The sequence below is a fragment of the Gobius niger genome (assembly GCF_951799975.1).
Source record: "Gobius niger genome assembly, chromosome: 3".
Classification (NCBI taxonomy): Eukaryota; Metazoa; Chordata; class Actinopteri; order Gobiiformes; family Gobiidae; genus Gobius; species Gobius niger.
Window position 1 is genome coordinate 26,589,720 of NC_136854.1, and position 23,077 is coordinate 26,612,796.

General features: G+C 40.5%; 3 protein-coding genes across 3 annotated transcripts; 1 reads left to right on the plus strand and 2 right to left on the minus strand.

The window, feature by feature from the left end:
* The first annotated feature begins 2,004 nt into the window (after nucleotides 1-2,004).
* Nucleotides 2,005-3,184, plus strand: bbip1 (BBSome interacting protein 1). The gene is made up of 3 exons (XM_079553914.1): nucleotides 2,005-2,082; nucleotides 2,467-2,529; nucleotides 2,890-3,184. Exons 2-3 carry the CDS (start codon nucleotides 2,484-2,486, stop codon nucleotides 3,045-3,047), a joined length of 204 nt encoding a protein of 67 aa, XP_079410040.1. The 5' UTR covers nucleotides 2,005-2,082; nucleotides 2,467-2,483; the 3' UTR covers nucleotides 3,048-3,184.
* A 133-nt stretch (nucleotides 3,185-3,317) lies between these two features.
* On the minus strand, nucleotides 3,318-8,722 carry pdcd4b (programmed cell death 4b). The gene is made up of 12 exons (XM_079553903.1): nucleotides 8,649-8,722; nucleotides 8,094-8,192; nucleotides 7,635-7,946; nucleotides 7,008-7,102; nucleotides 5,741-5,854; nucleotides 5,450-5,671; nucleotides 4,502-4,599; nucleotides 4,252-4,366; nucleotides 4,042-4,149; nucleotides 3,842-3,952; nucleotides 3,627-3,766; nucleotides 3,318-3,550 (listed from the first exon to the last, which is right to left on the minus strand). Exons 2-12 carry the CDS (start codon nucleotides 8,134-8,136, stop codon nucleotides 3,490-3,492), a joined length of 1,419 nt encoding a protein of 472 aa, XP_079410029.1. The 5' UTR covers nucleotides 8,137-8,192; nucleotides 8,649-8,722; the 3' UTR covers nucleotides 3,318-3,489.
* A 974-nt stretch (nucleotides 8,723-9,696) lies between these two features.
* rbm20 (RNA binding motif protein 20) lies at nucleotides 9,697-20,489 on the minus strand (the record flags this gene model as incomplete). Its single annotated transcript, XM_079553675.1, has 14 exons — nucleotides 9,697-9,915; nucleotides 10,590-10,711; nucleotides 11,806-11,871; nucleotides 11,945-12,461; nucleotides 12,726-12,809; nucleotides 12,875-13,481; nucleotides 13,567-13,646; nucleotides 13,712-13,843; nucleotides 13,985-14,131; nucleotides 17,089-17,189; nucleotides 17,518-17,627; nucleotides 18,073-18,137; nucleotides 19,752-20,028; nucleotides 20,188-20,489. The coding sequence occupies 14 exons, from the start codon at nucleotides 20,487-20,489 to the stop codon at nucleotides 9,847-9,849; spliced, it is 2,679 nt and encodes an 892-aa protein (XP_079409801.1). The 3' UTR covers nucleotides 9,697-9,846.
* Between the last annotated feature and the right edge of the window lie 2,588 nt (nucleotides 20,490-23,077).

Here is a 23,077-nt window from a genome sequence, read left to right on the forward strand (position 1 = left end):
AACAATGAATAATCCGGTATCACAAATCAAATTAAATTATAAAGTCTGAGATTGAGATTCAATGATAAATCATAATTAAAGCCGCAAGCAGCAATGAAGGCCCTCTCGTCTGCACGCAACTCCGTCTCTGGCACTCGCCATGCCGTGCACTTCTACCAACCAGGAGCCTATCTGTCCCCAGCATCACAAATCACAGAGTATCAGCAAATCAGGCAAGAGTTATTATTTTCAGCCAGTTCCTATAGGGGCCGCTACAGCAATGGTCATCACTGTTGTCCCGGTTAATGGCTTCTTACCCAGTGAATAAGTGATTAAATATTCAACTCAGTCTGACAAGGTATGTGTGAATTATAATGGACTATACGCACAGTGCCCCCACGTGATTTCTGGCAGGACAATTAGTTTGGCGCTGTCCTTCCTCTCCCCTATCTTCTACATTCACGATAAGCAGGGTCCCACACAAATGAGGAGATAGCTGAGGATATGGTAAAGGACAACGAGTTGCTGATGGACAGTCACTTAAACGTGTTATAACCATCATGCCGGATGTGAGTCCTGCCCCTGAGGAAACGCCAGTGGTCATAAAGTAGTATAAAGTATCTTGTAAGCTAAAGGCTAGTGTTAAATCATGATAATCTTAAAATGTAAACACCTCAATAAAATGTAAATTACTTACATGCAGACCAATCTTTTTTTGCGCAAGCTTGTTATAAATCCCACCGTTATGAACACGCAGGTTTCCTTCAGTAATGTCTCACGTATAGTGTTTTTTAACCTGCTTCAGTCACATCCTAACTTTTACTTGCTGTCTTTTACAAAATCTTGAGCTATTTCTTCATTTGTGCAGGACCCTGCTAATCGTGAATGTAAAAGATAGGGGAGAGGAAGGACAGCCCCGATCTAATTGTCCTGTCATGGGGGCACATTGCATATAGCCCATGGAGCATAATATTCCATGGGAGAGACTCTGCACGCCCACATCACACAAAATAGGACATGTCTCTAATACATTTTTTTTCAACTTGATAAAGTGTTTAGAATTAACTTGCTAAGTTTCCAAATAAATTACAGAGTTCACTCAGTTTTTAGGCAATGGTTGTTGAGTTTTCGAGCATGTTAAGGGGTCAAACTCCTATTCAAAGAGGAGGAAAGAATAATACTAATATTTTTTGCAAAAACAATACAGCCGTTGCCCCGCCCAACCACATTTTCGGAATAGCTCTGGCCGAGGCCCACGTGCCTGTCGGGGTCATTGGCATTGAAGTGAGTAGAATAGAGGTCATCATTGGCGAGCACGTCGTGCGCCTGATTCGGTGCCGATGTGCGCAGTTGTAATTTTGATCAATAAGACCTTACTCCATGTGCATGTATGGTGCTCGGGCCTAATAATCGAGAGAAAGATGTATTTCCCCCCCCCCCCCCCCCCCCCGCTGAATTACATTTCTGTACTCTATGTGTATAGGAAATACGGACAAATCCTCTGATATGTGAACAAACAAACGAAAAGAAATCAATTAATCAAAAATATCAATCACTGCTACTTTTATTGCAGGACACTATACCCGCTTGAACCGAGCACATTTTCTCCAGCTTTTCCCAAATCTAAAAGCTTCTCGAGCAATAATGCCTCATTTGAGAGCTTAAACCTGCAAAAGTGATCGTATTTGAGCGTTTTTTCGTGTTTGCGTTTTTGTCATATTTTTGTTGCTTTTTCCGTCACGTTTAGTGTCATCCTTTTCGTTTTTGTCACTTTTTTGTTGCTTTTTAATCATTTTTTTTCATTGCTTTTTGTGTTTTCGCCTCGTTTTTGTCGCTATTTTTATTTTATGTTATTTTTTTTTATTTTTTTCCTATAAGCTCTTAGCTTTGGGTAAAGCCAAACTGGAGAAAATGTGCTCGGTTCAGGTGGGGGTTAAGAGGTTAAATTCATACATGTTGTTTTGCTTACAATCGCCGCTGGATGTCAGTAGTCTCCACGATTTCTATGGTCTCCACATTCACGCGACACTCCACTCGGTCACATGATTCTCCAGGAAGTGTCGTCTTGACGACCACTGTGGCTAATCTTCGCTGGCTAGCACGGTAGGATTAGGATTTATTTACTGAACACATATAGACGACAAAGTATTTTTTAGTTGTAACTACAGCCGTCTCGCAGGCTGAATTTTGCGTTTTCTGCTAATTGAAATAAATTCGTTCGTTCTTTGAATGGTATCTATTTGTGCAATTTTCAAGCCAGTTCAAAACGATATGAGCTTTCTTTAGCCATAAATTACATTGATTCACTTTTGTACTGGCTATATTGACTCTTATCACAGTGTTTGTAACGTTATGGAAATGGCTTATGCATGCTTTGATGTCCCAAAACCATCCACAACAGTGTTACTATATTTATATTTAGCTAATTTTACTTGCTACTATTACTTGTTTTAAAATAATGCAAAACATTTCTACCTTTTTCAACAGGGAGCCCAGAGACCACCATGCCAGAAGTGAAGTCTATATTCAGAGAAGTCCTGCCTAAACAAGGTCTGAACCAGCAGAGAGCTATTTGGACTGAAATAGTTAGGGAGACAATGGTCTTTTTGTGGAGCTTTGTACAACATGTAAAGAATTTTGCAAAAGCTTGCAGAATTACTTAGTGGGTGCACTGTTCTACCCATTGACAGGCTATTTTAGCTTGACCAATCGATCCCGCTCGTTTTATGTAGCGCATATTAATAATAATAATAATGTACCACAACTTTTTGTTCTTGTTATTTGTATCTAGCTTCCAAAGTAGATACAGTGATACATCAAACAAACCTTTATCTTCAAGCCATTCTACTGAACATTTGATAAACTAGTAATTGCAATTCTATTAATGTCTTAATTTCTTCAATGTTACAGGACAGCTTTCCATGGAGGATGTCCCTACAATGGTGCTGTGTAAGCCGAAGTTGCTCCCTCTTAAATCAGTTACACTCGAGAAACTGGAGAAAATGCAGATAGAAGCTCAAGAAGCCATCAAGCAGCAGGAACTGGCAATGAAGGAGCAGGTTCAGTGAATATATGGACAGTGGCATAGATTGTATTGTACAGTATGGGCTTTTAAGAATACAGTCATTTTTTGTTTAGTTCTGTGTATGGAGAAAATAAAAGTAATGATGACAAGTGATTTTTATTATGGTAAACGGTTTAATTATAAAGCTCTTTTCACGGATATTGCTGTACAAACACTGCTTTCTAGAATGCCAAAGGTGGCAGTGAAAATACTGTAATACGAAACATAGAATGACACAAGCGTGGCACTTTAAACGCTAGCTTATGTAAATGTTGCTTAAACATCAAAGTCATCAACTTCATTTGCAGTCAAAAGTGCTTCTTTTTCTTCATACCGCACCTCCATTTGGTAATGCATTATTTTACAACTAGAAAATGTATACCCAACTATTTCAAAAAATATGCATGTAAAATAAAGTAGCTTTTTCCTCTTGACACAATGATATTTTAGCAGCTTTCAAGCTTAATCACACCACCATCTCCTTCACTGACAAATCTCTTTCTGCCCCTGAATAACAGACATAAAAAGTCAGATTTTTCAGATCGATACATAGGTGGTTATTAGCTGATAAAATGTTACCTACCGAGAGGGGCAAAGATCTCTTAGCCAGACATCAATAATTCCTATACTCAAGCTTTTATCAACAAACTGTTCCAGAATGAAGTAAGCACGGGGAACATCTATGTTTATTTCTGCGATGTCCATGTAAACTCTTTCATAGCCCTGTGAAGACAAAAAAAAAACATTGAGTGCTATGGTTTTGCAGTACCAGACATGGACAGTAGGTGGGCAACATACCCTTCTCAGTTGGTCCACAGTAATAATGGTAGATTCACAGAGAGATTTTAGAAGATTCAAGACAAGATCCAGTGTCTTCTCTCCTTTTGATTCCAACACCATTATGATTGCCTATGCCAAAGAAGTGTTAAAAAAAATATTAAGCACTCACCAAGACCAAAAATACATCCCAATTTGAATGTTGTAAATAATGTATTTACCTCATAAACAAACTCATGGTGGAAATGGGGCACCTCAAGATCTCGCAGACATCTTTCAGCTTCTATTAGGTCTCCAGAAAGAATGAACTCTTTGAGAAGAAGGTTCATCTGAGTAAAGCAACACAAAAAATCTTTCAACACAGGCTTTGTGTTTGTTGTAATGATAATGATGTGCACATTTTTAAGAATCCGTTGGTATGTACTCATTACCTCTCGAATGAGCTGTACGACCGGACTCTGCCCCCCGCCGCTCCCCCACTGATTATCAATGCGGAGACCTCCTTTACTCATTTTCAACAGCACTGCCGCTCTATCTAATGCTTCCCTAGAGGTCACAACAGACATTCACTTGAAGCCTTGGTTCAACAACATTGAAGGTAAATGTTATGTTTAACTTGCTACACATACAATTTCTTTATAATCTAATTGCTGCCATTACTTGCACAAGGCATTAACTTACCTTGTGTATTCACAGTCAACTTTGCCTTTATAGCCATCAATGTAGCTCTTGGACAGTATTTTGTCATGGACAGCTCGTGCAATGAATCGGCCTACCAACTGAAAAATAACAGGAAAAGATCTAAATGTAAAATAAACAAACCATAAACAATGTTGTAGCTTGAAGATAATGTTAAACAATAAATAGGCATCCTCTGAGCCAAATTGGTTGCTTATAATTTACATACAACATCAACATTGTGGATAACTAATTTTAATATGAATCTGAACAGCCAAAACACAAAAATACCAATATACCAAAAATGCTGCTGAAGTCATAGAAATAAACCCAGAGAACTGAGAGTGTAAGACAGAAACAACTAGGGTCGCAGTGATGTGGGCTGTAAGCTTTCAGGCTTGCTGTGCTGACCTTGCATTTTGCCAGAACAATGGCCAGAGATCTGTCTGCACAGGCTGAAAGGGAGCTCAAAAACACACACCGCACTGTAGTCCTTAGTTTCCCACATACACAGACTGCGATGCTGCAGTTGTCATTATTTTGGCTCCCGGACTTGGAAAAGTTTTAAAAGATTTAGTTTATTGGTTTATTTGGTAGGAACAGTGCATGTTAATGAACAAGCCTTAGGCTTATTTCCATCCGTCGTCCCCCATGTGCACTCTCAAACACACTCTCATTCATCCTGGCCTATTGTACATGTTTTTAGTGGTAGGGGATACTGGAGTACCCGAAGGAAACTTAAGGAGACACGGGGAGAACATGCAAACTCCACAGAGAAAGGCCCGTCCAGGTGGGAATCAAACCTGGACCTTCTAGCAGTGAAGCACGAGCGCTAACTGCTATGCTACTGTGCCGAAATGAGACATGGACATGTTTTGACATTAAAATGAATACACACTAAACACTAACATTGGTTAAAAGGCATAATTAGTGGAATGTTTTGCAGCTTACCTGAGGGGCTCTGGGCGTGTCTAGCACCAAGTCTGGCAGCTCTTGGAGCAGTTTGTCGAATGAACGCTCCATGTCGCTGTGTGTGAGCACTGACCCACAGAGGTCAGCCAGCAGACGCGATGTCAGCTCCCGGTGACTAGCTCTAGACTCCAGTGCCAAAACCACAGCCAGCGAGGGCACCTCACTATGCATAGGCCCAAGGTTGAGATCAGCAAGCAGCTCCTAAACACAGAGTTTTGAAGTAAGTAAGACAAGATAAGGTGCTGGTGTTTTACCCCAAATAGTACTTACAGCTACTTCATTTGTATCTCCATGTTCAAAGTACTCCTGTACTATGGGCGTAAGCGTCTTCTCAAAGTCCCTCTCATCCAGTGGAGGTACCACAGTCTCATACACACAGTTTACCTGCAAAAACGGCAGAGACAAGCTGCACTGAATTCACTCAGAATCAAACAATTCTACAAACTAGGTCAGAAAGGAGGTTTTTATTTAGCCATTAGATTGTAGACATCCCTTTGTCTATTTTGATGAGATAAAAACATTGTTTGGCTGGTGTGACACAAACCATCTTGTTGAGTGAACAAAACACAAGAAAAATATGTGCACCCAAGACAGGTGACTAACCATGACTCAATGGTTTTCAAGGACTAGGCCCAGTTAGTACTTGGGCGTTCACCTGGACAGCCATTTCAGCTGGAAAACAAACGTTGAAAGCTTGTGTAGCAGACTAAAGCAGAGACTATACTTTCTGATACAGGTGAGGTTGTATAGAGTTGCTAAACCAATAATAGCAATGTTTTACAAAACCATACTGGTGGAGAGCATCATGTTTTGGAATGGCCGCATGGTACGAACCCCTAATAGTCCAGCTGAGGAACACATTCACAAATAAAAATAATCGGATAAAGGATTAATAATAATATTAATGATAACCAGCCCTGATGGCGCTCAAGCCTAATAATAATGGCATACACGTGTATTGTGCTTTTCAAGCCTGTGTTACCAAGTTTCTCAAAGCACCACACTGTATTCATTTACGCCATACTCACTGGTGGTAAGCTACTACTGTAGCCACAGTCGCCTATTGGCGTAGACTGACGGAAGCGAGGCTGCCAATCTGCGCTATTGGCCCCTCCAACCACCACCAGTGGTAGGGAACACTGGAGTATCTGGAGGAAACTTACTCAGATACGGGGAGGACATGCAAACTCCATACAGGAGGCCTCTGACCAGGGATTGAACCTGGGACCTTCTCTGTGAAGCACAAGTGCTAACTGCTGTGCCACCACATACAAACCATTTCAGAAAAAAACGAGAGGCATGTGATGAAGTAAGGTAAGAAAATTATGGCCAATCCTCAGCATTCACTGTCCTCTGCATCGCAAACTGTAAAACCAACTGGTGGAAATTGACGATTTGACATGTACTTTGAGAACTGTTTAAAAAGAAGAAAGGGGGAAAAAAAGCTTCCTAAACAAACTTGACATGACCTTTCACATACACAGACGGAACCTAAAGAGGCATTAGTACGAGTAGATTTGAAAACTTTGATATATACCTGAGCTTCATCGTAGTTAGGATCCTTCTCATCCACCTCTTCTTGCTCATAAACCTCTCCTGACCTGCCCCACACTCCTTTGCCACCGGCTCCACCTGTAGATGGAGCACACCATCAATATCTGATAATGGGTCTTGCATTGTCTTGCACTTATTTTACAATTAACTTTCCGGTTTTGAACAAAAGCAAAACAAAAAACACACAGTACGCTTACGGGGAAATGTACATCAAAGCCCTGTGAAACTACATTTAGATTCCAACACAGTACACACTAATCTTTTTACACATAACGCAAATATACATCTGTTATGTCTAAATCCGAATTGGCAGATTAAGGGGGCTTTATGAAACAACGGACTACAGCAGATAGAAGACACCCACTGCAGACAGACAAAATCTCCAAAATAAAATGTGCAATAATACTTTTTTGACATGGCAAAAGCCTTTTCAGAGCTCTAAAGACCATTAGACCGAAGAAGAAACCATAAGACTGAAGTAGAGGGGCAAACCTTCACTGATCAAGGTTTTGGTATTGACAGAGACACAACAGTATACAAAAAATAGTGCAATAGTAATTTGATTAGAGATTGTATGTTTAATGCGTTACTTTTCTTGTAGTACCCATACCTTTCTTTGGTAGTCCTCTGCCTTTGCCCAGCCTGGACTTTCTGTCCAAAAGTTTGGTTTTGGGACTTGTGGGGGCAGTGTTGGCTCCTCTATTGACATCTCCTGTCTCGCTGAGGGAGTCCCCTCGGCCTGAGTCCCGGGACGAGTTCTTCCTCAACCTCCTTTTGGCTTTAGCCTTGAGACGGGCCTCTTGAAGGTTGCTGCTTGAAGTGGAAAGCCAGTTGCCATTGATCTCATTTTTGGTATTTTTGTTGGAGACTCTTCCATTATCTTCATCCCCGGACACAAATGAGTCACTCAGGTCGTTGGCGTCTGATGATGCCAAAAAGTATGATACTTTTTCTCATCAATTTATACAAATTATGCAATAGAGAAAACAACGCTAAGCAATAGTGATAGGATTAAAACAAACCCTGCATTACATTGTAAGTACTAAATACAGATCTGTTCATAACTCACCCAGAGGGTTTGCGTTCAGCCAGGCCTGACAATCAGCTGCCATGTTTACAACACTATTTTGCGACAAAATCGAGGACAAAAGTAGACTTTCAATTACACCTGTCAATAAAAAGGTATGTTAATCGCAACACAAGGATGGAGAACATGCCCAGACAAGCTCTAAATCAGTAAACGAGCCCAGCTCCCTTCCCCCCTTCTCATTCAAACTCAGTCGTGTTGGTAAACAAAAGCTATGGCTAGCCTAAAGTGATGCAAAGAGCTGCGTCAAACAAAAAACTGTACTCTTGGCAAATGGCGTTTACCAACATTTGCACAATCTAAACATTTAACTGTGACAATGAATGCAATGACCTAACATTGTCAGAATGCGCTGTGTGTGCGCAATAATGCAGGTTTCCTGTCGTCGATATGTAGGCTATATTCAACTGTTACAGCAGACGCTCAATCATCTATATTAGCTGTAGAAACACGCAATGACAATCCACAGTTTGCTCCTGCCCCACACACACGTGTAATAAACATGATTAAACAAATCGCAGTAAAACGGAAACAAACCGTTCGGTATGTCCAAGCTTCGACGTTGTTATTGTGTTTATCTACCCAGCAACGACTGCCTGCGCCTCCGTGTTACTTTTTTCTGATTGGCTGAAGGCGAGAGGGGCTTAAAACAGAGAGCCAATGAAAAATCACCACAAGATTATATTTTCTAGCCTTTCTGTGGCGTAATAAGGAAATGCTCCGCTCTCTTTTCCAGTGACGTTTTGTACAAACCTGCATTAAATAGACGACGTGTGTCAATAATCAAAGCCATATGTCAAATACAATGTCATTTAGACATTAACCTTAAAATTTGAACTTCAGTAACTTTTGTAGCCTTCGTACAACAGCGCGTTTTAGACAAAGTGTAATAACCTGCCTCAACGCTTGGGGGAGTTCATTTACAATTTAAAGTTACTGCTACAAAAGCAACAACAAAGCGACTCTGCACCACAATGTCCAAGTGTTTATTTATTCAAAATATATATTACAAGTTTATGACAGAAAATCAGTTTTGTCTGATTCACAGTTTGGTTGGCATAATTCTAATCACAGTGAACAGTAGCCTATCTTTAACACATGGTCCAGTTTTGAAGACTTAAGGCATGTTACTGTTTTTGACTAGGCTTCATTCACTTCACTTCACATCAAAACAAAATACAGACTGGACACACATCTTACTGCAACAGCATGGGCATACTCATAGGATATCAAAGATCCCTGTCATATACAGCCAAACAATAAAACGTGACAAACCTGAGAATTGGTCTCAGTATTTAAACTGAGTAGAACATTCTTAGACCATAATACTCATTCAAGTTTTACATTATAATATGTTTGAATCAAATAAATATAAAACAAAACAAATTCTATAAAGCTTTTCATAGCCAGCATTGCAGCATGTAACCAGAAATTACAATATCCCACCCCTTTTGTGTAATCCTCTTTAAAAAGCCAGCATGTCCACTTATAAATAAAAGGGTAAATTTCCATTAATTAAATTAAACTTGCACAACACTGCTCCCAGAATTATACAGTTCATCATTTATTTACAAAAAAATTAAAGAAACAAAGAAATCTATACTTCTTCAGACTCCAAGTCTGTGTAGAAATCCATCAGTTGTAACTTCTATGGTGTATTCCTCTTCTCTGTCTGTGCTCGCATAGAAGAGAGCAAAGTCAGTCTTCAACAGAAAATCTGTGGCCCCAGTAGGATTCACTGTTGGAGTGAAGAGCTGGTAAATTTCCCCAACAGACTCTCCTCTGCCAGGTGTGACAAGTATTTCTGTGAAAAATAAGAAAATGACCTTGAAAATGGATCATAAATACAAGTTAAATTCCATTAAGCTTAACTGGAATGCATGTCTTAGGTCTTTGAGACACAGCCCACTTGAGGATCATTTGATGCTTGCTTTGATGCTTCACATAATTTCACGTAACACAAGCAGTATGTACCAGGCAAGTAAGTCTAGACAGGGCCTTTGGACAGATGGCCCAAGTGTTACAAAATGTTGCTTCAATCCATCAAATATAGCAGAACTGCAGCACTGTGGCTGTCAGCTGTTGGGATGAGAGAAATGCAAGCTGCGCTGGTGCTGAGTGGTCAATAATCAGAACAACACAGCAACTGACATCTCACAGGGCTGGAAAGCAGCATGGGCATTGTTAGCCATGTGGGAGAAACAAAATGGTCATCATTTCCAAATGGCTCATATTTCTTTTGAATACACAGATATTGAGAAAACAAATCATTTGGTGTATTTCGAGTACATACTATATAATGCTATAATGGTTAATGTAAAAGTTGAGTTAAGCTTGCAAACACATGCTGTCACAAGGCTTTAGCAAACTCTCACTCAAAGCTATCAACACTGACGCTCATATGTAGATGTTTATATACTATAAAGTCAAAAAGATCTGCACATCAGGCATGTTTTTCAGAGATGTTTTGGTACTAACCTGGAGGTTTCTGTAGTGCACTACACTGCGGCAGTGTGTTGTCTTTGCAGTTTCCTCACTGCTGTAGAACAGGCCACAGAGCTTACAGTAAAAACCAGACTGGGGTACAATGAACTCCACTCCTATTGGACAAGGGAAAAATACTAACATGGTTTTGTATCTGTCATTATCACCAGCACATTCTATTGCTATCAGAGAACAGAATTAGACAACGACCGTTGCTCCTTTCCACCAGCGCTATGCAAGTCTCTATCAAAGCCCTTTGACCATGTGCTGCACTGTGTCATTCCAGCACTAATGATAATATAAATACTCATCTCTCAGGAGTCTATTTCACAACCTGCTCACAGGAATAGGCCAACGAGTGGCCGGGCATTGCCAGTCAATTAGAGTGCTAATGCTGCAGGTTGTCAGCGTACTTATTACTGGTATCAAAGAGCACACTTATCTTTAGGGTTAGACCACAGACCTCTCTCCTGTATCACTTCATGCCTCAACTTTATCCTGCCAGAAAAAAAAACCTGATCATCGTTTCATCTTCGGGTTTTATTTTGTTGACTTTTTTAAAGGGGGATATTGGATAAGATATTTTTAGTGGAAAAATCTGTAAAATTTACATTTGCCTTGTTTTTTAAAATTCAAAACTCGGAATTAGATGTTAAAATATCCCTCTGAAAAACCTTCACAATATTGTTGAGTCCAAGACTTCTAAGTTTTGAAGTCTGTAGGTGCTACCGACGTCGCACCAATGTGATAAAAATGCATTTCGAGAAAATGGCTCTTGTAATGACAATTTCCCACATAAATCTATCGAGAAACATTGAGTCAGTTTGTTTGTTTCCTAGTTTATATGTTAAGAACCCATAAAAAAACAGAAAATTTAAACTTGCCTGCAGTGTCTCATATTTTAATTGGAAAGTATGAAGGTATGAATAGAGGATAGGTGTTTATAGTTTTGATGTACCCTCAACCTACTCCTTATAATATAGTACTTAATGTTATTTATTTGATTGAAATAGGGGTAAGTGCAATAACAATTTTATGAAGGAAAGTTGAAACAAGTTGCATGTTTTTTCTTTTTGGAGGGAACCCTCCTCTGAAGCAGGGGTGTCTGTGGATCTTCCTCCAGGGAAGTTTTTAGAATTCAGATGTGATTTCCTACATTCTGGTGCATTTCAGATTGTCAGAAATAAGCCATTTGTGAGGAGTATCTTACCTAAAGGGATGCTGTGTTCACTGACCGCCTTGTCTTGATCACAAGATGGTAAGAGGGCTTCAATATCTGAGTTGATGGATCAAAATGATTATATTAAGAAAAATAAATGTCACAATACCGGGAATGTCTCGCAAGATACCTTGTGGAAATTTTCCGTTGAAAATGGTTTCAGTTCCTTGAACTTTGTCTTCATCTGCTGTTACAACATGATTTTCCACTGTCTTTTGTATAACACCATTTCTACTTTCATCATCGTCTGAACATGTCTCTTCCAACATGGTTTTGAAATCATTCTGAAAGTTACTCAAGTCCTTTGTGACAGGAACATCACGTTTCAATTCGTGAAGACATGTTACACTTTCGTTCTTCCCCAAATTCTCAGTTAAAGATTCCTCTTGTTCCGCCTCCCCATTGGACTTTTCTTCTATATGGTTTTCCTTAATATCTGACACTTGGAGAGCAGCAGAAACACTGTCTCTTGCTTCCACCTCCACTGACAGCTTGTGTGAAGCCTCGACACAGTCGTCTAAATCAGGAAGGTCTGGCTCAATGATGTCGTCCTCTCCTCCCACTTCATCCACAGTCACCAGCTCCTCCATGTTTTTCGGATACCAACACTCTTCATCCGTGTCTTCAGCATTTTCAACCTCCCTCTCCTAAAATAGACAAGTGTAGCTTATATGACTTTTGATTAAAAGATGACCACACAATTAAGGTATGATGAACTGAATTAGGTGCCGTATAAACGTGTGGTGCTGTATAAACCACACACAGCCTTACAATACGACTGTGTGAGCGCACAGCCGTATTGTAAGGGGAGACAGCACTTTTCCAACATCGTCTCCAGCAGTTTCTGTTCCGAAGTTATGACCAAAAGCTGGGAACATCAACCTCACGGGGTTGACAAAGATGATACTTACACATTCTACTTTTTCACAGTTGTTTGTCTCTTTTGGTGAACTGCTGCTTTGAGGTGTTGCAGACTTCTCTTTTGAATGTCGATCCTGTACAAGAATTCGATAAATACTTACATCTTACAAAGCATTATCTTTTGATTGCAGTTACTCACAGTATGCTCATTAATGTGTTCTTTGCTGTGCCCCTCTGCACTGCTGTGTTTCCTGGAGGTCTTCTTGCTCCGGCCTCGCTCTGGGGAGCTCCTCTTGTCTTCTGCTCTTGAGGCCTCCACACTTGTGTCAAGCTCAGAGTGCCTGGACCGGTGGTGATCTGCCTCTCTCCTCTTTGACTTTGTATCATGTCTTTGATAGGTGGGTCTGGGGGGTTTGTCTGACTTGTAAATTGATTCCTTTGTATAGTAGCTATCCTCCATTGGTCTATAGGACATCCTCTGTGGGGGCCAGTCTCTGCTTCCTCCGCGCTCTTCATTACACCTCATGTGGTCTGTGAGTTTCTGGTAGGTCTTGCGACGGTCTGCGCCCCATCCGTTCGGCCGATCCTCTTCTATGCTGCCCCCATTCTGCCATGGGCATTCCCTCTCGTCTTTTCTGGAAAGGGAGGACCAGTCCCAGGAGCTTCTGTGGGACACCAGCCCATTGGCACCTCGCTCTGGGCCCCTGCAGAGTGTGCCCTGAGGACTCTCAGGTGTGTCACAAGTGTAGCCTGGGCTCAGAGAGCGGCTAATTGGACTGCGAGAGCGTGTTCTTTCAGGCATGTAGCTGCACAGACAATACATAATAATGAACACATTTGTTTAGCACAAGCAAACAAAGAACATTTATATAGATGACAATATTTTCTTACTGGTCTTGTTCCTGAACTTCATCTCTTCCCCGCTGAGAAGTGATGTCTTGAATGATTGTTTCAACATCTTTACCAGGTTTCTTATAAAAGCAACCGGAGTGTAAGAAAACGATAGCTGATTGTAACGTGTTTTGACAAATCTTACCTTGAGCTGCAACTCTTTGTATCTTTTCGACATTCGAATCAGGAGTTTCTGATTATTGATCACTGCTGGAGTGAGCTGATAGTACTGAACCATTGCCTGTGCAGCTTCAACATAAGCCATCTCCAGAAAGGCCTAAAAGGAAATACATTTTGTCAAAGATGTAAAAGTGTCACGTACTAGGTTGTAATGAATTTAAAAACAATTAAACCAGTGTCATGGAAGCATTTATGACAGCATTCAAAAATAAATATCACTAGTGGTATTTCATGGTACCTGATGCGTAGAGCGCATCAAGATGTAGTTGGTGACTTTCCCAAAGGGCAGCCCCAGGTTGATTACATCATTCTCCGTGCAGCTGCCTTCAGGGAGGTTACAGATGTGGACGACTCTCCCCGCCGTCCCCTTCTTGGGAGGGAAGGACTGCAAAACAAGGACATTTTTTTGAGATAACAGTAGCACAACGGCAGATGACTTTCTGAATGATTTGTAGCTTAAATAAGCAGTCCTTTAAATAGGTTGTGTTCACATGACATCACAACATTCTTACAGTTTCAAACTGAGATGGTGGAAATCTATTGTGGTAACTATGGTAACCGTCAAAATGCCTATTTTTATCTCGGTCTATATCGCTGTTATCTTCTCATTATGGTCTCCAAAAGTGGTGACAATATTCAAATGTGTGTGTGATGTTGGTCATAAGAAAGGACTTAGAAAAAGTAATAATTAAAATAATAATAATAATAATAATAATAATAATAATAATAATAATAACAATGGTAGTAATAATATAATAATAATAATAATAATAATAATAATAATAATAATAATAATAATAATAATAAACATAATAATAATATTAAACATAATAATAGGCCAATAATGTAACCACACCTACAAGGAGTCAACTCTAGTTTTATCTCAGGCCATAATGATTACCAGTGCCCACCACTATTTCATTTAGAGCCAAAAGCCACAGTAAATTTAGCTTGTGAGATCACAGGCTCCTCTTTCATTAACTATTGTGCTGTAACTGCAGTATTTGCAGACCCTCCTCTTGGCCTTGATCTGACAGACAGGCCCATGTGCAGCCGCCAACGTTTGTGCAGGGAATTTGTCCAGTGAAACCCCAACACTAACACACGCTTTACACGAGAGGAGCCTTGACCGCGTAAAGGGGAAGATGACACTGGTAAACAATGTCGGGGCTTACTATCTGCAGTAATATCAGCAGGAGGAGGTGTAGCATTTTGATGTGTGTTTGCATTTCACAGATCAACAAAATCAGATAGAAGCCTTATAAAAGCTTTATAAAAGAAAAAGTCTGTTCTGTTGATAAAAATCGAGAATTGTTCATGTTTTCAAAGCAGCTGCTACACAAACAGAGTCTGGCCAGTTGCGGGAAATTAACAGCCTTCAATTCAACAGTGATAATTCTTTTGACAGGTCTAAGCCTCTGCCCCACCAGAAAACACAGAGGTCAATGCAGGTCGAGCTCTATAAACAGGTCCAATAATAGCTTGTTTATGTCCTGGGATATCGCAAAGAACAAGCTTTCTGGAAAGGGATCTTTGCTAATTAAATGCCTGTCTGGTCTGAGAGTGCCGACAGTCTGACCACAGACTAAAACCGTAAAGACTGGATTGGCCTGCGGACAGTGGCAGTTACTTTTGGCCAGAGGAACAGAAGCCACACCACTCACTCATGAGAACAGATCTGTAAACTATCTCAAATTAAACTGTAAAACACTAACGTCTTGGTGCCAACAAAACCTAGTGACATAATTATTACCATGGCTGAACTTAATAGTGTCTGTAATTGTTGGCCAGACGTTCATGGACTTAACAGGAATCTCTTCTGAGGACTTGTTTGTTTATTTGTACAAAGTAGGATACGTGTTGCTGGATATAAGGAGATGGTTGCTGGTTTCACAGTTTCTCCACACGTTCCTACATTGCAGCCCCCTGCCAAATCTTCAGATCACTTTACCAGTCTCTTGCCATCTGAAACTCGACCCTGTGCCTAGTCTTGTGCTGAGGTCCTGGGGACAGCTCCGAGCACCAGCAACATAATCCATCTTTTATCACCAATAGTGGTCTGTCTTCACGTAATGCTATTGCCTCCGAGACTCTGCTGCTCCATGCAGGTGCATGTTGTGTTTGCACAAAATTCATTTAATTCAGTTAATCTAATACAGTGAATTTAGGATAAAGTGTCATGCAACCCCTGTTTAGAAAACAATAAAACCCACCTGTCCCACCAGGTGCCTCCTTAAAATCACTGACATAACTCTTTTAAAATTTCTTACATATTTTTCACAGAGACAATCAACTTGAGCTTAGCAACAGTTCTCTAAATAACAGCACTTCAGCGCTGAAAATAAAGCTCTTAACAAATCAAACTGTATCCTAGCGATGGGATTTATGGCTCTTATGGGAAGCTAACAATAATATTAATAATAATAATAATAATAGCAATAAAAGAGCATTCAAAGTTAATTGTTCAAAGTAATCACAGCTTGTTCAAGGTGTAAACATTCATTTTTACAGTATATTCATGACCTACACAAAAAAGACAACAGAAACATACATGTACTATGTGCAAGCACTCACCAATAAATCCCCCCACCCACACCCTCCCTCGCTCTAAGATAAATGAATTCAGTGGCTGTGTGATTTTAGTGAGTTTATTGCTTAAAAAAAATAATGATCATTATAGAAGATACAGAAGATATGCAGCTGTATATTGTTGTGATGTAATCACCATTGGTCAAATTTCACACACAGTGATCCTAAGCACAATCCTATTGTAATTTGCCAGGTTTTTCCTGTGCCAGAGATGAGCGACCTTTAATCATTTTAGTAAACTGTGTTAATGGTCTGTTTACTTAAAAGCCCATCTAACCTGCTGAGATGCCAACAGTCCCCTGGCTGTTTCTCACAGCCCAACACATGCCCAGTAAACAGCCAATCAGAACACACCCCTCAGCTCAGGTGACTTGTTTTACTGACTTCAGCTTGTAAAAAGAAATAAGAGCTATCATAAAGAATTGCGGAATCTATTTAGTTTTTTACTTATTGAATGATTCATTTTTTTGACAGTTTTGGTCCTCCACACACATGGTTTTCACTTTTGAATCACATTGCAGCAGCTGTCAACACAAGTAACAAGAAACACCTCTGATTTACTGCTTTTCATAGCTAAACTAGCAGATCGTTTTGTTGAGATCATCCAAAAAAAAGTGAATGCTCCTCATGAAACATTTATCCTTTTTTTTTTAACCAGCAAGAGCAAATATCACTCAACAACTTTGTGCCCATAGCACGTAAAATCCCCTGCGAAGAATATACCAGCACATTCTTATCAAACATTGGTCTTACCTTTGGATCAAGCTGCAGAGACGTGAGGCCAGTGTCTGAGGTGGGGTAAGTCTTCATGGCTGCAGCTGGAAGGAATGATGTACTGCCTCCAGAGGATACATCTGTTTGAAACAGTTTACACGACGCAAAATAATTTTATGTAAAGAACACGAGGTACATTGGTACAAGAGAAAACGGTTGTTCTATTAAAATATTTGGGATAAAGCCAGAATGGCCCTTTCTTTCCTGTTTACGGTTTCGCTTGAACATGGTTAATAATAATTTAACATGGCACAGTGTGAGCTTCGGCTCCGCCATGATGAAGCAAAGACTATTTTCTACGATAGCCATACCTAACGCTGTTGGTTAGTCTTACATGCTTTTTTAAAATAAAGTCTAAGTACATTTTCAACAGAAAGAGACAAAATGTGTGCTTAAGATGCCCCCTACCTTGACCTGTGGTGGTGAAGACCATGGAGTTTGCTTGTCCCGAGCTCAAAGGTGTATCCGGAGGCCTTCCCACAGCGTAGTGAACTACTCCAGTCGATGTCACAGCCGAGCTGCAACAATCAGGCACGGACGATTTTAGCTCCCAACCTCTCCCCTGCCCTCTCATATCTTATGACACAGCTCAAATTCATTGGAGCATTAAGACAGCTGCATACAGGACAAGGAATCAACGCCAAAATGCTCTCAACAAGAAATAAAGTTGGTCCAGTTTGAGACTAGTTTTCAAATTAGAAAACAGTAAAGAGGATGCTGTGACCTCAGCGCAAGGAGAACCCAGGGCAGAGCAGGGCAAGTCTCTGTGGTAACATCAAAGGATCATTAAAGCTGGTAAGAGAGCAAACGTCCACTGGTGAACTATCAGCTAAATGTGCAACTTCATGAACTTGTTTGCAGGAAGTCTGTTGTGCCATTACAAACAGAATTAAACTAGAATAATTCAGAAAGGGAGGACAACACAGTTCAACATGCACCATAGTTTCATAATAATGTACTTACCTTTCACTGGTGTACTGTGTTTTGTTTTGGAGATGCAGTTTTCCCTTTACATGCTGCTCCCAGTCCTACAAACATACATGAAAGTTAGACTTTTTGGTTTCTTTTTAAAAGACACTAGGTTGAAACAAACAAAATCTGTTCAATTACCTTACGCGTTTCGACGGACAAGGAACTACTTCCGTCTTCGTCAGAGGCGTCTCCCGACGAAGACGGAAGTAGTTCCTTGTCCGTCGAAACGCGTAAGGTAATTGAACAGCTTTTGTTTGTTTCAACCTAGTGTCTTTTAAAAAGAAACCAAAAAGTCTATTACTCAAGAAGACACAATGAATGTAATAAAAGAAATACATGAAAGTTAATTTAGATATACACCTAATTATGTCTCTTAGAGGTAGAAAGTGCTTAAGGGCTTATGGACTCATATGGAGCATTTTGTCAAAAGGGACAACATACATATAATGACATATCAAGTCCTTTAATGAACACAACTTTTCAGAGTGAAAATGGGTCTGTGATAGCCGCCATGTTTCAGTCAGTTTGTCACAGTGTAGCAGTGACTATATAAACACACATCTATTATACCAGAACTGAGCAAACCATGGGCACTGGGCCAAGTTCGGCCCACCGAGTAATTTAATCGAGCCCCCTGCTCATTTTACACAAATGCATTTTCTGTGCCGCTTTCAAGATGCAATCGCGTTGCTCCTGTGGTGCTTTTGTGGTGCATTTGCAGGCGCATTCATGAGTAGTGGCGTGTTGCGCAGTGATCATCAACCTTCAGAGCGGGCTCAGATAAAAGCATGGCTCAACCTCTGTCAACAGAGTACAAGGGCTAAACTAAGAAAAAACAGGAGTCATACAGTTGGACAGACTGATGGATGTCACAAAACCGAAGCATAAGAACCATGTGCACCATGTTCTTTAAGTCTGCTTTAAGGCAGGACTCCCCACGGACCACGGCAGGGGGACAGTGCGTTCCTCTGCCTTTAAGGTTTAAACGGGCCTAAGCAGCTACTTCAAGGTATGGGACAGTACTTGTGGGTGTCTTTGCAAAGTGGATGAAATAATATCTTACTAATTAATTTAGTGTCTTGATCTCTTTCCCCATTGACTCCATCGCATTTCCCACAAAACTCAAAGCTAAGTGCAGAGGTACGAGAGCCATTTATGGCTCAGTTTTTTCCTAAAGTCAGGACTTGGAGCACAGCGGCTCCACAGACATGTGCCTGCTCAGCCCTCTGTCCGCACAGCTGTGGGGAGCGAGAGGCAGTTTGTTTAGTTTTGTAGTAGACCTATTGACCTAGTTCACATGTGGTTTAGTCATGATATGGTTTGATATGAATATGAATATTTACAGATTATTACAGTTGTACCAAAAAACAGTACCAGCTATTCAAAAAAATAATTTAGTGCAATTTACAAAAGGATCAAGTTGAGCTAAATTGTTTGTGCCACCCTCTGAATCAATTCCGGTTTCTCATGTCGCCCCTTGTAAAAAATGTATTGCCCACCTCTGAACTATACCATAGGTGTCATGAATAATGAAAGAAAAATGTAAAGTGCATTGTGATACTTAAAAGCTTGTACAAATGCTTTAATTTTGATTTCATAACTCATCCAGCCTAAACAACAGAGTACAAAAGACTATGCTCATAAAAGTGTCAATGAAACTGGTCACTGACCTTGAGGTTGTAGACCTTCTTGTCACAGATGCCACACTGGTGTGGCAGCTGAGAAGGGGTGACTGCATAATAATCGTTGACTTGATGTGGCTGAAGTATCTTGAGTTCCTCACTTCCATGCAGTGTTGGGTAGCCTCCAAATCGCTGTGTCCCGCTGGTGTTAAACTTAGGTTCAGAGGTGGGCTCCTCAGGGTTGTACAGATCAGTTCTGGAGCGGAGCGCTTGTCCAGCTACTGTCCATAGAGGGCCATTGTCTACCTCGCAGTTTCCTGTGTGACTGGTATTAATGGTTTTCCAATGATCACTTTTTACTGAGGGGTTATATGCACCTGGCTCATGAGGGCTGAATCCAGCTGGTTGTCCTTGTGGATCCTGACTATACAAGTCTCTTTGAAAAGGTGCAATGTTTTTTACTTGAGTATTTATTAGAGAGTACTGTCTGTCTGCAGAAGCAGCTACAGACGTACCTCCAATTAAGCTGTAAGGAGCACGTCTATCGGTATCAGAGGGATAAGCTGACCCTGCTTTTTTGCCATAGTCTGCAGTCTGCTGGACCCCTGCGGGTCCCCTCACGGGCTGGTTGGACCGCAGGTTTGAACTCTGGTTAAACACTCCACTGGCCAGAGCACTGAAGCTGGAACTGGAGGAAGGAAATCCCAGAACGCCTGAATTGAAGGGGCCTTGAGGGTTTCCCACCATGGCTGAGGCGCGCAGGTGACTTAACAAGGGTTGAGACATGGCCACATTGGAGAGAACCTGGTTGAGGACTGCAGCAGAGGCCGGACTGCCCCCTTGAGCCAGTTTGAGGCGCTGAAGGGTGAGCTGAGCCTGCAGCTGGGCCAGTTGGAGGCTGGCAGGAGTCAGCAGAACCTGGCTCTGCTGTGGAGCTGCCGTCGGGACATTTCCAGAGAGCTGACAGTTGATGTGGAGACCTTTCTGACTTGAGCTGTCCACAGGGCCACAGGTGGTGCTGAAAAACAGGATTTCACATTAAATTAAAGAAGTGTGCCGTGGCATTTTGTTTTACATAAGAAAACAATAGAAATATCAAAACTTTCATTATTTTTTGTTTTGGTATTAAAAAAACACAACATCACAGCTGGAGTTATACAGACACATTCAATTTAAATCAGTCTGGTTCCACATTTCATGTTGATGCTTTGGTGAAGAGCTGTTCCAGAGTACAGAGAACCTTGTATCTTTGTTTTGCAAATGTATATTTTATCTACTACTATGTGCTATAAACAACACAAAAGTTTTCCCCACATTAGCAAGTAGCTTTAAATATACAGCAAGTTCCAGACTCATATAGTTATATTCATTGTTTCAAAGAAGAAAAACAATCCTCCTGACATCACTTTTACAGAGACTCCATACATACAAAAGGTCTTTGAAATGTCTGTGGTCCCCTACACAGTAACATACTTATACAATAACATGATCACAACATCAGTTACTCAAAGCCCTCTCTGTTTTGCTGCATTTGTAGACACTTTCCGTGAACGAGCGGTGATGGAGAGATAGACTTACACCATTCCAGCGTGTGACTCCAAGCTATAAATACAAGCGCTGTGCTTTCATGACACGCTCTGTCCTTAACAGACTAATATGGCTTCTGCAGTTGGCACACAAGACTAGCCACTTCAAACCTATTTTGTGATATATGTAAAATAAGTGTCAAAGACACAGCAGCCACGTGTGGATGTTCTGGGATTAGCTCAATTAACACAAGAGCTATTTGGAGATGAAATGTCTAGTATTAAGAAACCCTATCTATTTGCCATTTCATAATATGAAAAATGCTGCGTGGTAATAGTTGCAGCATTTAAGAACTTAATAAATAAATATTTCAAGGTGACTGTGAAGAATGTGCTTTCTACACAATGGTCCAAAAAGCCACAAATGTCCATTCACCCAAATTCAACACATTACAAAATGTAAATGAATAATAACGCAGCATTGAAAAATAAACATGTTTATAAAAATAATTAACTTAACTTAACAAGTAAAAAACATGTCCCTCAGCACAAATATTGTCATAACAATGATGAATGTGCACTCATTATGAAAACAAATGCCACATGGCTCCAGCTGACAGAGTCTTCAGAGGGAAACGTGCTAAGAGGATGGATTAGCGCCCAAGAGAGTTCAGAATTTAAGGTATAGAAAGAAAAATCTGACTATTCTCCTAAAACACAAAATTAAGATTCAGACAAGACAAACTTTACCCCCGTGTGCCCCACGTACAATGCTGATACCTTGTTATAACGAAGCAGGACAGACTTCAGCAGTGGACGTCGGGCTGCGCTCTGACCTCTGTTGGCATCTATGACCGCGCCAGAGCTGACCTGCCACTAATGCAGCACATACGAACGCCTTGCACCACGCCAACAAGCTGCTGTTCCCTTCATAAAGACTCACACTGAACACGCGTGGACGAATAGAATATAAAGGAGACAAAGCCACAACAAAACACAACTAAAATGCAGCATACAGTATGAGGAACACATGTATTTACAGGTTGCGTATTATGAAAACAATCATGCTTTTTGCAATGTGTTGTGTGTGCACTATACAGAGTGCTGTTCGTCACACGGGTTGGTTGTCACATTGCTTTTCATAGCCACACTAGGGGGCGCTGTCACTTGATAGTGTTACTGAACAAGTTTAAATCCTGCTGCATTAAAAAAACAAAATCACAGGATTATTTGTTTCTTTTAGTTCATGAATAATCTAATGTCTACCAAAAACCTAAAATAGTTTTGAGTTGAGCGATAACTACGCTTTCAAGCTAAAGCCACGTGAGAGCTAACTCAAACTTTGTCCGGCGGTCAGTTGGGGCTGGTTGTCTCAAATGGATCGTTTAATCTTTCATTTACTGTTGCTGTGACATTATAATTAGCATTTCCTGGAGTCATATTTTTGGGGCATTGGCAGAATTTCTACATTTTACAGCTCATTATAGTATTTTGCTAAATATGATCAGTTATTTAGTGGTATGACATATATACTTTATAAATATTGTTCTAAATTTGTATTAACATCAAAAACCTCATTAAGAACAATACAGACAACCAACCACGCACATTGTGACAAACTGCCCCGCACATGGGGCACATAGTCACTATATATTTTTTTCTGTTTTTGATGGTTAATAATTATGTATTGCGATAAGACATAATAAAAAGAGAGTCCTGAATCGAGGCTTTCATATTATGTATGACTCTTGTTCTATTAAAGAGCAGTGGACTCTCAAAAAAAAAGTGTGACAACCAGCCCCATTCTCCTCTACTATATCATAGCATTGTATAATACTGAGCATATGT

What these genes read in the sequence shown, in the direction of transcription:
- bbip1 (XM_079553914.1), top strand. Translation starts at nt 2,484, where the DNA reads ATGCCAGAAGTGAAGTCTATATTCAGAGAAGTCCTGCCTAAACAAG. An exon ending in AGAAGTCCTGCCTAAACAAG is followed by an intron (nt 2,530 to 2,889) that starts GTCTGAACCAGC and finishes TCAATGTTACAG; the next exon opens with GACAGCTTTCCATGGAGGAT.
- pdcd4b (XM_079553903.1), bottom strand. Translation starts at nt 8,136, where the DNA reads ATGGCAGCTGATTGTCAGGCCTGGCTGAACGCAAACCCTCTGG. An exon ending in GAGATACAAATGAAGTAGCT is followed by an intron (nt 5,672 to 5,740) that starts GTAAGTACTATT and finishes CTCTGTGTTTAG; the next exon opens with GAGCTGCTTGCTGATCTCAA. An exon ending in ACACGCCCAGAGCCCCTCAG is followed by an intron (nt 4,600 to 5,449) that starts GTAAGCTGCAAA and finishes GTTATTTTTCAG; the next exon opens with TTGGTAGGCCGATTCATTGC.